At 49.2% G+C, this 11,627-nt stretch overlaps 1 protein-coding gene and 1 long non-coding RNA gene across 10 annotated transcripts in view; one reads left to right on the top strand and one right to left on the bottom strand.

Moving 5' to 3' along the window:
• Nucleotides 1-11,627, top strand: part of CADM1 (cell adhesion molecule 1) — a 319,286-nt gene that overhangs the window by 304,877 nt on the left and 2,782 nt on the right. For 2 of the 6 annotated variants that reach the window (XM_029956057.1, XM_029956053.1), the window contains one exon: nt 499-552. The exons of the other annotated variants lie outside the window; for them this stretch is intronic. In XM_029956057.1, coding sequence (XP_029811917.1) covers nt 499-552 — 54 coding nt within the window. The remainder of the gene's footprint in view (nt 1-498; nt 553-11,627) is intronic. 6 annotated transcript variants of the gene reach the window in all.
• Nucleotides 4,004-11,627, bottom strand: part of LOC115305944 — a 13,672-nt gene continuing 6,048 nt past the window's right edge. The window contains exons 2-7 of one of the 4 annotated variants that reach the window (XR_003915096.1): nt 9,893-10,091; nt 9,286-9,382; nt 8,352-8,503; nt 6,283-6,460; nt 5,590-5,710; nt 4,004-4,288 (exon numbers count right to left, since the gene is read on the bottom strand). This is a non-coding gene — a long non-coding RNA (uncharacterized LOC115305944). The remainder of the gene's footprint in view (nt 4,289-5,589; nt 5,711-6,282; nt 6,461-8,351; nt 8,504-9,285; nt 9,383-9,892; nt 10,092-11,627) is intronic. The other 3 variants (XR_003915095.1, XR_003915098.1, XR_003915097.1) reach the window with 3 other exon arrangements.

Below are 11,627 nucleotides of genomic sequence, written 5' to 3'. Positions count from 1 at the left end.
TGACCCAAGATCATCATAAATTGATAACGACATGTATTTGTCAGTATTGGCAAAAGATTTCAATTTGTGGTAAAAATGTGAAATCAAACTTACATACATCAGTATGTAACATCCAAAGATATTTGTATGTTAAGGGCTATGTCGGAACATCAACAGCTAACAATCAGGCTTTATTTTTTCCGTGTTGCATGCTGTTCTGAATGAGTGATTTTAAACATTCATCTTCATGTGTCATGTGCTTTGAAAGTGGAGACTGAGGAATCTTTCTGCCTTGATTGTGTATCAATAACAAAATGAAACAATTGGAGAAGTGTACTTCTGGATTAATGCATTCAAGCTATCCAAAAAAACCAAAGAGAGAGAGAGAGAGAGAGAGAGAGACAGCAAAGAGATTTGGCTCATGTTTTTTTTTTTAAGAAAATTCATCCTCAGTTCTTAAGTGTTTTGTTTATGTCCCTTGAGGAATGGAAAGAAAAACGATTTGTTTTTACTTGTAAGGCCTCACTCAGTTGCCCAATTCCGCAGAAGAGCTGGACAGTGAGGACCTCTCAGGTAAGGGCTAGTCACTAGGTAAGGCGCTGCGGTGTCCAACCTGTGGGCGCTCTGTCCATGCCTGCCAAATGCCCATTTGGTTTCCTGAGCAGTGAATTAGCAATTGTGCATTTGAGACAAACAAATTCTTAGGAACACTTTCTTCCTCCCCACGCCCCTCTCTTCCCCGTACTAGCGGCATGTCCATCTCAGACGGGGACTGACGGCGTTCATGTAGGGGAGGTCAGGTCATCTTGGGGAATCACACTGAAGCCACTCTGCCTTCAGTGGCTTACAACAATTGTTTATGTTCTAGATATATAATGGTTCCAGAGGAATTTTTTTGCATCACAAAGCAGTTTCAGGATGTTGGATTATGAGAGAAGATCTCCATTTAAAAAAGAAAAAGCTCATGGTGACCATCTGCTTCTGTAGAATAGACTAGAAAAGCCAGGTCCTACTTATCTTAGAAGCACAGGGTGGAGGGGGGCGCGGAGGAAGGGGGGCAATTGTTTTGTCACACACCATGATGTAAACTAATTATCCACCTCAGACCTTTTTCACAGCACACTGAGCTCTTGTAAGAGTAGGTTTCATGCTTGATTCCAGGATTTAGGTGTTACTAATCCAGAATAAGAAGCATATCCTAAAAAGGGGGGAGGGTGTTCGGAGATTCAAAATGGTCAGAGCTAAACAATTATATGAGCTGCCATGTTGCTCTGGGACCTCACTGCAGACCAGCTTCAGCTTCTTACACGTTTTGACCAGTCAGTTCCTGATAAATCCATAAGGAAGGCCCATTCCTCATTACTGCGATGGAGGAACCAGATGTAGGACTGTGGGTCCTTACTCCAGCCTTTGGAAGGGACGGTTCCATGTTTCCCCTTCCTGAAGAGATTTCACTTGAGCGCCCTTGGATGGTTGGTTGTTAAAGTGGTGTCAGTCCGTGACGACACGTTTCCCCCTAGGGGAAAAATAAGACAGAGCCACCTGGTCTTTCAAAATTGCAGATCTATGGCTTCCTATGTGCTTCTGTCAAACTTAAAAGGGGGGGATGCCTTTGTGTTTCTATGTACCGTGTCCCAGGGGGAGCTTCCCTGTTGGGTTTGTCCACGGAATGGAAGCTCCAGGAAGCCATATTGGTTTTGTTCACTGCTGTATGCCTGTCGTGTAGTAGGCATTCGATGGATACGTGTTGGATGAATAAGTTCCAAATCCCACTGAATCCAGATAAATAACTAGGAGATTAGAAAGATAGCCAACCCATCAAGGGACTGTTTCATTTTTGCCTCTTGGGGGTGGTGTATTCAGAGAAGTTGCAAAAACATTCGCCCGATTTTGAGAGCCGAGTCCTTCTCCTTGCGTAGAACGTAATGCTGGTCATCAGCAATGCCCTCTCAGTTCCTGTCCTGACCGTTAATAAAATAGCTTTCCAACACAGTGGCCCTGGCAAGTGGGACTTCTCGGGACCCTAAGAAAGGACTGAGTCCTCGTTGGCTCCATCCTTCTTGACCTATTAGCCAGATGAGGGTCACTGAGATATGCAGAAGTAATTTTTCTTCTCTTTAGGAAAACGGGGCTAAATCCGCCATCTACCTCTTCCCCAAGCATCATCAGTGAAGGAAGTACTCTGGGTCTCTCTCAGCTCTGCGTCAAGTCAGACGCGGCCTTGCTACAGTTCTATCAATCACCCCTGAGTCAGGAGCCATAAGCCAACAACTGTTTGTGCCCCTAATAATTCGGTTAAATTAATAATAATGTGCGTGCCCCCCCCCCCCCGCTCCGGAACACTGCAGCCCTGTACTGTTCAGGAGCCGTAAGTCATGTAGAACACTGATGATCTATCAGGCCGGGCTTGGGCTGCCTTTGCATCTGTTTTGATGAACTAATCAAAAACTGATTAGCACCTTTGTTCAAAGGGGATGCTGATTAATCAATTACTATTGATTGTGAGCTTGGCTTCCCTCGGCAGCAAAGAGACATCTGAAGGGGGAAAAAAAACCCAACCAATAAAAATTGAGCAGCTGTCATTGTGTTTAAATTTATTAAAACAAAATACATTATTTTTTATGAAGCTGTCTAGAAATGGGTCACTGAAGGGGAGCATATTGATTGAGAAAGGATGAACTTCTCAAATTTCTGTAGCCTAGAGACTGGATTCAATTATAATACAAGACAAACAGGTTAACACCCATCTTAAACAGTCCATCAATAAATGAGAGTAGGTGTTGTGCATTTAATGCTAAACTGTGGTAATGAATAATATTACCGTCCATCCCCTGTTCCATCTGGGTAGAAATTTCATCCTTGCCTTATTAGGGATAAATGCTACATCCTGCGTTTTCTTAGAAGTAAGATGGCCCGTCTTCCGCCCACCTCCCCCACTCACCACAGCTAGTGACAATTTCATAAGCAACATACGGTGCCCCAGCCACACCCAGCAAAGCAAGTTGCCCAGCTGGCCCTCCTCTTTAATCTGCATTAAAAAATTACACTTGTGTGTAGTTCAGTGATTTAATCACTGGCAGACCTGGGGAGCTCATCCAGTCCCACTCTGAACCCTTTCATTTACTCTTTGGATGTTAAGTTTATTGACGATGGAGCCGCGAGAGTTTGGACTTGTTTTATCAGTTACATCTGCTGTTTCCTGGTGACAACTGGCGGTCGTGGCCACCCAGGTGGAATAGAGTAGCTTTAAGCATATTTATCCTCCTATTTTATTTTAAACGTTTTAAAAATGTCTGCATGGCCTCCCTCCTTTCAGCATTGGAAGGGCCTTTGGGGACTGTTGAGTGGAATGTGTTGGTAAATATCCGTACGGTATGCCAGGGAATGGCCCTCCGGCACTACCAGAGCATTCCATCAGTCTTCTGCTTTTGAAGCGGAGGCCCCAACAAGAAATTCCAGAGCTGTCTTGCTTCCCCAAAACATGATTTCAACTCTTGCCCTGCAAATGAGAAAGTGATGTAGAAAAATCCCACATCTTCCTCCAATCGGTAGAGAAGTATGGGTGGAGGGAAGACTCTGCATGGCCCTGATCATCCTGCCAGGCATCACGGAAGACTCTCGGTGAGCCACCTAGAGTCCCCTAAACAGATTCTGGTGGAAATGTGGGCTGGAAATACAGTCTAAATTTAGGTAATGGAAGCACATAAAGGCCTGGAATCCAGATGATCAGTTCCGGGATAGGATATAGGATCATCTGGTCATTCTGAGTGTCGTCAAAGTTGGCTGAACTTGCTTGAAATGTGTGTGTAAAAGTCAACAGACATAAAATGGGGTGGTGGGTGGGGAGCGGTCTTCCCCTCCCTGCCCCTCCCTAGGGTGTGGCCTCCCTGCCCCTCCCTAGGGTGTGGCCTCCCTGCCCCTCCCTAAGGTATGGCGCAGATTTGGCAAACGGGCTATCTCATTTCTGTGATCGACGAGTGATTATGATATGATAAAGAAAAAACAGCTGGGCTGTGTAGGCAGATTCAAGGTGTGGCCCCATAAATCTAAGGTGTAGTATGTAGCTTGTATTTATACGGTTCTTTCCAGCTTAGAAAACGTCCACATGCCTCACGTGCTCCTCATTCAGCACAACTGCTCGGGCCTCTCCGTCAGCTAGACTCCGGGCAGGCACTGGGCATGCAGCGGTGAACAACACCAACCAGGAGCTGGAGCCGCTGGGGACCCCAGAGCTCAGGCCCTGCTCTGACGGCTCCATTCCAAAAGGGCAGCCAGGCTCACGGTGCACGATGATGGACAGTGACACATGCTGTGGAAAAAATAAACGTGGGTGCCCTGGAAGTTAGGGGTCAGGAAGAGTGGAGGCTAGCTCGGAACACAAGCATAGAAGGCCACAGGGACAGAGAGAGCGAGACAGCCATGGGAGAATTTCCGGGAGAATCCTAGGAGAATTGTTAAGGAATGGCTGTTCGTCTCCGTTTACAAATGAAGACGAGGGCTCCCGAGGCTAAGTGATTCACTCAGGAGACAGGGTCAGAATTTGAACAAATGGGTCTTCTGGCCTCCGCAGGAAATGGAGACTTTAGTTTTAGAACAATCGTCCTTCCCCGGTGAAACCCACCCTGCCCTTGCTCTGGTGTCTTCTGGACAATCCTTTTTCTCTTGGACTCCTTTTCAGTTTTCAGTTTACTGCAGGTGTCCATGGAATGAGGAGGGGAAAGTCGGGCTCCCTGGTGCCCATCAGGGGTAGAACTACATGCCGAGTGACCTGGAAAGATCTAGCATCAAGTCAGGCTCTCTCCATCAAAGAAGTCCTTCACTCAGACGATTTCGCTGCCCATTGTCCCACTGAGTGTCCAAAATTATGGGATCAGTTTCCCACTGAGATGATCCTCAAAGCCATAGGGAAGTTTGGGGTCACAAAGGTTAAAACATGTAGAGTTCCTTAATTTTACAATTCTGTTTAATTTAAGGCCGTAGACTGAAAAAGTCCTATTGGGTCCATGGCAGCTTGTCTATGGCTTTCCCACAATGTGAGTTTGAAGGTCATCAGATTACTGATCTTCCCATAATCCAACATGCTACTGCTTCCCTCATGGGGAGGAAGGAGGCCGTCAGATAGGAACATGTCCTCCAAACCAGCAGGTCGCCAGGTCACACCACAAAATGTGAATTCAGTTCTACAGGTTGGACACTGCTCTGGGGTGACTTCACCATGTTCATTAACCCATCCTCCACACCCCCCCCCCAAAGGCCTGAGGTCCACAGAAGCATCTTTCTCCAGAGAGAGATTCTAGTGGGAAATGTATGTTTGGAAAAATGCTTTATGGCTGTCCTCCCTATTGGATGTATACTCTTTCAAGGAAAACTCTGTTTCATTCTCCGTGCCTTCCTGTTGCTTAAAACAGAAAAGGCACTCATACTTTTAACTCCTTATGAGATGAGCCGGTGGACTCACGAGTGTGCCTCTTGGTCTCTGGGAACACTGAATGTCTGGGGAGGATCCCCTCCTGTTCATTAAGGCATTTCTAGTATTGGGTAAATTAACGAAACCAAGTTACTTGAGATGGGAGACCAATCAACCTAAAAAATACTCGTACTCATATTTACCTGACAATGAATACTTAGAATCCTCCTCCTCAGATGGTACACCCGAATCGTGACCTGGCCTGGTGGCCTTCAGCCTTGACCACACAGGGCAGCTAGACCGTCAGTCACACTGTGCGCCATTCTGCAAAAATGGAAGAAGGTTTGGTCAACTCAGCAAGTGTTGATGGGGTGTCTTATCATCTGAGAGCAGTGCTCAGGGTCCGGACAGCCCTTCCCCCAAAGCCTTGATAAGTGTTCGCCTTGAGTCCGTCATACTAAACTGGGATAATGCTCTCCTTGGGTTTAATATAGTGGATTCAAATCTGACAGACACTTGCTGAGTACCTATGATATGCCAAACCCTGGCCCAGAGAGGCACTTCCATATTCAGCAGTACACCGGCCCCTCAGAGCAGCCCTGTGAAGTAGCGGGTTGTGCTCAATGGCTCAGAGTGGCTGATCGACCCATCTGAAATCACAGAGACAAGTAACGGAGCCCCACTTGCACCCCAGACCCGGCAGCGGGGCCGGCACCCTCTCTAGTGGGCCGTGCAGGAGATGACACCCTCCCTCCTCTGCGTCTCCTGCTTGGGCTTGTTCCTGGAGGACCATCCAGACAGTGAAAACCTAGGGGAGCCCGAGCCCTGAGCGCTGGGTAGAGACGACATGCAGCCAAAGCCTGGGAGCAGGACTCCTCATTTAAATGAACGCATACTGGGCTCTGGGCGACAGGGGAGGACGCCAACCGCAATTCTTGAAGCAGCTTCCGAAGTGTTAGCGTGACTGCAGTTCTAGTGCTAGGACTAAATGCAGGCGAGGGGTAGTACCGGCTGCCTGGGATGCAAGATCTTCTCGATCTTCTTGACTCACATTTATTCCTTCCCTCCTGCTTTCTAAGAAGACAGAAAAGAAAGGTTCTGTTGTATGGAAGCCAGTATATATTAACATCTTAATGGGAAAGCCGTGCATGTACTGTATACATTTACTACTCTCTGACAAGAGGGAATTAAATGTCAGAAGGATTTGTGGCATCTATAATTGAATTGGTGCTGAGGAAAGCAAATCTTAAGGAAGAATAACATATTAGGATTAGCAAACAATGTGGCATTTTGTCAGCGCGTGCCATTCAGATTGTTCCCCTTCAGTAATAAAGTTGTGCGCTTTCAAACGCACGCTTATTTTTGTGGCCACGAAGGGCCTACGGTAGGTGACGGGACTGAGCGGCTCCCTTTTCTCGGAAGGCGCCAGGGTTCGGACGCCTTTGCCTGCGTTTTGTCTTTGAGGTCAGATTTGGGGTTTCCTTCCAATTTGGAAAACCCGCCATCGGGCTTTCTTGTTTGTTTGTTTGTTTGTTTCTTCCCGGCAGGAAGTAGCACATGACATCATGGTCATGAAGAGGCCTCTGACAGAGACTAATGTAATCCTTAGAGTCCCAGGAGGCTGGAGGCAGGATTTCCGTTATAAACACGATTCTGAGAGTTTTGACTTAAACTGACATTTTTCGGGAAGACCTCAGCCCAGGAAAAAGTCTCAAACTCAGCCACGTAACGGAACTGTTGCAAAAAGTCAAGAATCCTAACTTTTTCCCCAGCCATTCGTTAGATGGGGAGACGGGAGAAGGTTGAACATAGGAATTGTCCAGTAGAACTAGGAAGACCAGTGTCATGAGAACCTCCTCTGTTTTAAATAGTATTTTTAAGGGGAGACATAAGGTAGTCTGTAACCTACAGGGACAAATAAATATAGGCATTGAGGAGGAGGAGTCCACTGTCCCCAAGGTTTCAAATGTGCCAGCCAGCCTGAGCCAGGGGTGTTGCCACATGTGAAGGTCACGCCAACCCGGGTGGCCGTCCCCTGCTGTAGGTACTGTGTGGATCGGACTTCAGCTCCTCAGAGGTAGGACGCTTGGTGTCCTCTTGGCAAAAAGACCAGCCCTGGTCTGCAAGGCGAGCCGGCTGCCGCCACAGCGAGCATCCCCTCTGCCAGAGTCCCTGTCTGCCAGGAGCTTGTCCAGGACGTACTGGCCATTCCCTGGCCGCCCCTGAATCCGGAGCCTCCTCGGCTTATCACGGATCCATGATGAAGGCATGTGCTTGGCAGCGTCTGTGAGGCGTCCCGGGCCAGGCGGCGAAGTAGCCATAGAAACTGAGATGTGTCACAGAGCCCCGTTTTAGCCCAGTGCGTTAAGGACGGCTCTGGCAATTTAAGGAAGGGAAGCGACCGGAGGGCGGGGGTGGGGGGCACTGGAAGTTCCTCCCTGGCATCACTTTTCCCCGCAGCCCCTCGGGAACCGCTGCCTTCCAAGCCTTCCCCTCCGTGTTGCCCGTGAGGGGCAGAGCGGGCCAGGCCACCGGGCCCCGGGGAAAGAAAATCAAGCGCTTCGGTGCATCACTCTTGGGACTTTCTTTGAAATGTTTTTGTCCTCGCGGTTTCTGAGATGCTAATGCGAGCCCGGGGTGGCCCGCGCTCTGACCCGCAGCGGGGGCGACTTAACATTCCGCAGGCAGCCTGTGGACGCTCACCTGGAGCCGAGTCGCTCCAGCTTTTTGCCAAAAGAAAAGCCAACTCACACGAATACTAAACAGCTCGTGATTGATCTGTCCTTAAAGGGACTCATGTCACACGTGGAGCCATAGACGGGGCTGCAGGATGGGACAGTGCGGGCAGGAGTGAGCCGCACAACCTCTTCTCTTCCCCGCGGTGACAAAGCGGACCTAAGACCCAGAGCTGCGGGACGACTAGGCCTAAACGCCTTAGCCTCACACGTGAAAGCACTGCGCTGACCTTGGTCGCGTGGACAGGCTCCGTTCAGGGCCGAATAACTGTGACGCCTACAGCATGCCCCAGGCAGGGACGCGGCTCCTCCTCCAGGATGGTGGGGACAAGGCTTCGTGCCGCAGACACGGGTGCTCTTAGGAACCCCTGTTGCTTCATTTCTTAAAAGAACGGGAAAACATTACTTTTCTAAACCCGAGACACGGCCATTCGCCTGAGGACCGGGCGTGTTTATAAGTGTTTTCCACGCCCCCGTTTCCCTTTCAGTATAGGAGCTGGAGGCGGCTGTGGAGTCTGGCTCTTTGGTTTCCTTCTCTGCCGGATTTAGAAAAGGAGCTGCAAATCTGGAGAAGATGCCCGCCCCCCGCCCCCAGGAAAGCTCATAGAACCTGAGAGAAGGGATCTGCACCCCAAGAGGAGCAGGGTCTTTGGGTGGTGGTGACAGACACGTTCCCGAGTGTCCCACTGGGAAGTCCTTCCTCAAGCACTGGCCAGAGCTCTTGCTTCAGGGGGAGGACAGGACAGGTCAGAGCCGTGGTCCTGTTGGTGGCTGACACTCCCTGTCTGCTCCAGCCACGCCCCACCCTCAGCCAGCTCCATTTGCCCGCTCTCTCTCTGTGTAACGTCTTGTGCCCTTGCCCCTGGCCTTGAGCGCGGCGCCGGCACACAGGTGCGGCCAGCCCTGCCCCGGTAGAAGGTAATCAGCCTTCGCTCTGTTCCCCCCGCCCCCACCTCGGGCCGATCGACAGCACTGTGAACACCCTCCCGCCCACCCCACACGTGGAGACAGAAGTTGGGAGTGAAGGAGGCAGGAAAGGGCTCCGCTCTTCCTGGAGCACACCAAGCCATGGCAGGTGCCGGGGAGGCCGGGGCAGGGTGGGGTGGAAGGAGGCGGTGAGGAGCTGCAGACCTCAGTATTCCCCGTGAATTAAACATCACTTACCTTCTGTGTCCGTCTGCAGTAATTGAAGGCAGGAAAGATGTCTTGGTGATTAACTGGTGGTAGTAAACTTCCTTATCTAATGAGCATCAGGAGATAGCTGAAGAGATTACCCTTATAAATAAGTATCTGTAAAATACGTACGTCCTTGAGGGTGGGCAAGATCGCCGGGACCCAGGTCCCGAATGTGGGCAGCCGGAGCACAGTTAGCTCTAAGTTCATGGGCAGCCAAGACCAAATCCCACAGATACCTCCCTGTGAGGTTTTTCCTTTTTTCTCTATCACAGAGTTTCTCTCCCTGTCTCTCTGGCTTCTAGAATGTTCCTGTGCCTAGGGACGGAGGAGGCAGTCTTTTAACAATGGACATGAGAGTGCCTTCCCCTAAATGGGTTATGTATGTCTGTGCCCGGGGCGGTTTCTCGAAGTTTCCCTCTGCTCAGTCTCCCCCCGGACGGGGCCTCTCTTCCCACCCCTAACTTTCCCCTCTCCTCAATAGCTACTATCACTTTGTTTCCCCGTCCAATTCTAAGACCCGTGGACTTAGTTGGAAGACTCTCTATTTTTCGGTAGGTCCGAAGCTCATGGCAAAGGGAGGTTAGTTCATTCTCACTCGCACAAGCTCCCCTCTCTTGACAGCTCCCCACGGAAAACACAGCTCCCGACTCCTGTCTTCCATCAGCGATTCTGAATCCGTTCAGGTTGGCGAGAGGGTCTCCAGGGTGCTGTATCCCCTCCCCCCAGCAGGTACCCTGAGTCCAGGGACACCCCCGGGGAGGGGGAGCGCTCCCCCTCGGCAAGCTCTGTTGTCTCTGAAAGAAAAGAAAAAGTTTCTGTGGCCGAGTTCTGCCTCACTGAAATGACTTTCAAGACACAGAGGCTGTTGATCCGCGGTAGGCACCTCTCTCGGCCGAGGAGGGCGATCCCTCCACCACGGTTCAAGTCGAGCTTATTAGACAGGTTGCTGGAGGGGCGCGCACATCACGGAGCGGGCTAATTGGCTGTGGTGCACTCTGCCTCCAACCCAACTCCCTTCTCCAATTAAACTCCCATCATCCTGTTGTCCTGGGCGACCCGCTGCCACCTCTGGTTCGGCATTTCTGTTTGGGCTGGGATTTTGGGGGGTTTTTTGTAGTCCTTCGAAAGGTAACTTAACGAAACACTTTAAATACTTCATTTTTTTTTAATTTAAACTCTTTTAATTAAAGCATTTCTCGTGGAACCCTCAGTCACGAGTTCTTTCCCCACATCCTTCAGTACTTAATCTCAGAGCAGAATTGGAAATATCGATAGAAAGTGTAAATCATGCCCTCCTGCTGAAAGCGCTGTATCAGGTTTCGGCTCAAAAGAGCACCATTACCTTTAGCTGTCACGGATCTGTACACTTGATCGATAAACTTCAAATATTATTAGAGGTGGAGGCTTCAGAGATTTGCTCTGTTCTTTGGAGAGAGACAGAGATAAATCTTTCTTAAAAATTGACTTGAATTTGCACTCTCCGTCTTCCTGGTGAAATGCATTTCTCTTGGGCGTCCAGCAACTGCATGGGGGACAGATTTATAGGCCATGTGCTTCTTGTACTGAAAGATTTAAATGGTAAATCCTTCACATATGACTTCACAAATCATGTAAAGTTAAAAGATTTTTACCGTTTCTGTTGCTGCTGTGCTTAAATTGTAAGGTACAGCCAGTAAATCATTTTAATGGAGGTGTCGTGGTCGACTCAATAAAAAAAAAGACAATGGTTTAGCTTCCACTCCAAAATGTTAATGTATTAATCAACAGGAGAATAATTGTTTTTTACTACATTTATAAATCTCGGGTGCCATTAGGGTTTCAGCGAGGGGGGATGGAGCCACATTCCTAAATTAAAATTGTTTACACTGCCATACATCCATTCCGCATCGCCATAGCTCATTCTGGGTTCATTTTGGAGTTGTTCCCCAGCCAAACATGTTCTCAGTCACAAGAAGACATCCTGAGGGAGTGATGCTTATAAAGGAAAATTAATTGCATCGTGAAGTGTTAAATAAATAAAATAAAACCCGTCTGTGGCAATGGACAATTATTCCTGACTGTCTTTTTTTGAAATAGGTTTTTAGGTTTTAGATTGAGGCTTACCCCCTCATCCATCCGAAATGTAGCAAGCGTGTCACCTGTCTTTAGTCTTACAAGCCTGGATTTTATCTCCAGGCAGCCGTGGCTTCAGAGCCGCGTGGCCTGGGCCTGGGCCCCCAGGGAGTAGGTCGCTGGGCATCTACAGAAAGTTGCCTTAGCCTCCCCGCCGCAGCTCCTGTTGCCGCCCGAGGGGCCCTTCCAAGCTTCCTTAAATAGTGAGGTCGCCTCCT

Source organism: Suricata suricatta, chromosome 11 (assembly GCF_006229205.1).
Source record: "Suricata suricatta isolate VVHF042 chromosome 11, meerkat_22Aug2017_6uvM2_HiC, whole genome shotgun sequence".
In the NCBI taxonomy this organism is placed as follows: domain Eukaryota; kingdom Metazoa; phylum Chordata; class Mammalia; order Carnivora; family Herpestidae; genus Suricata; species Suricata suricatta.
The sequence above is the reverse complement of the archived record's forward strand: the minus strand, read 5'-3'. Positions and strand labels throughout refer to the sequence as shown.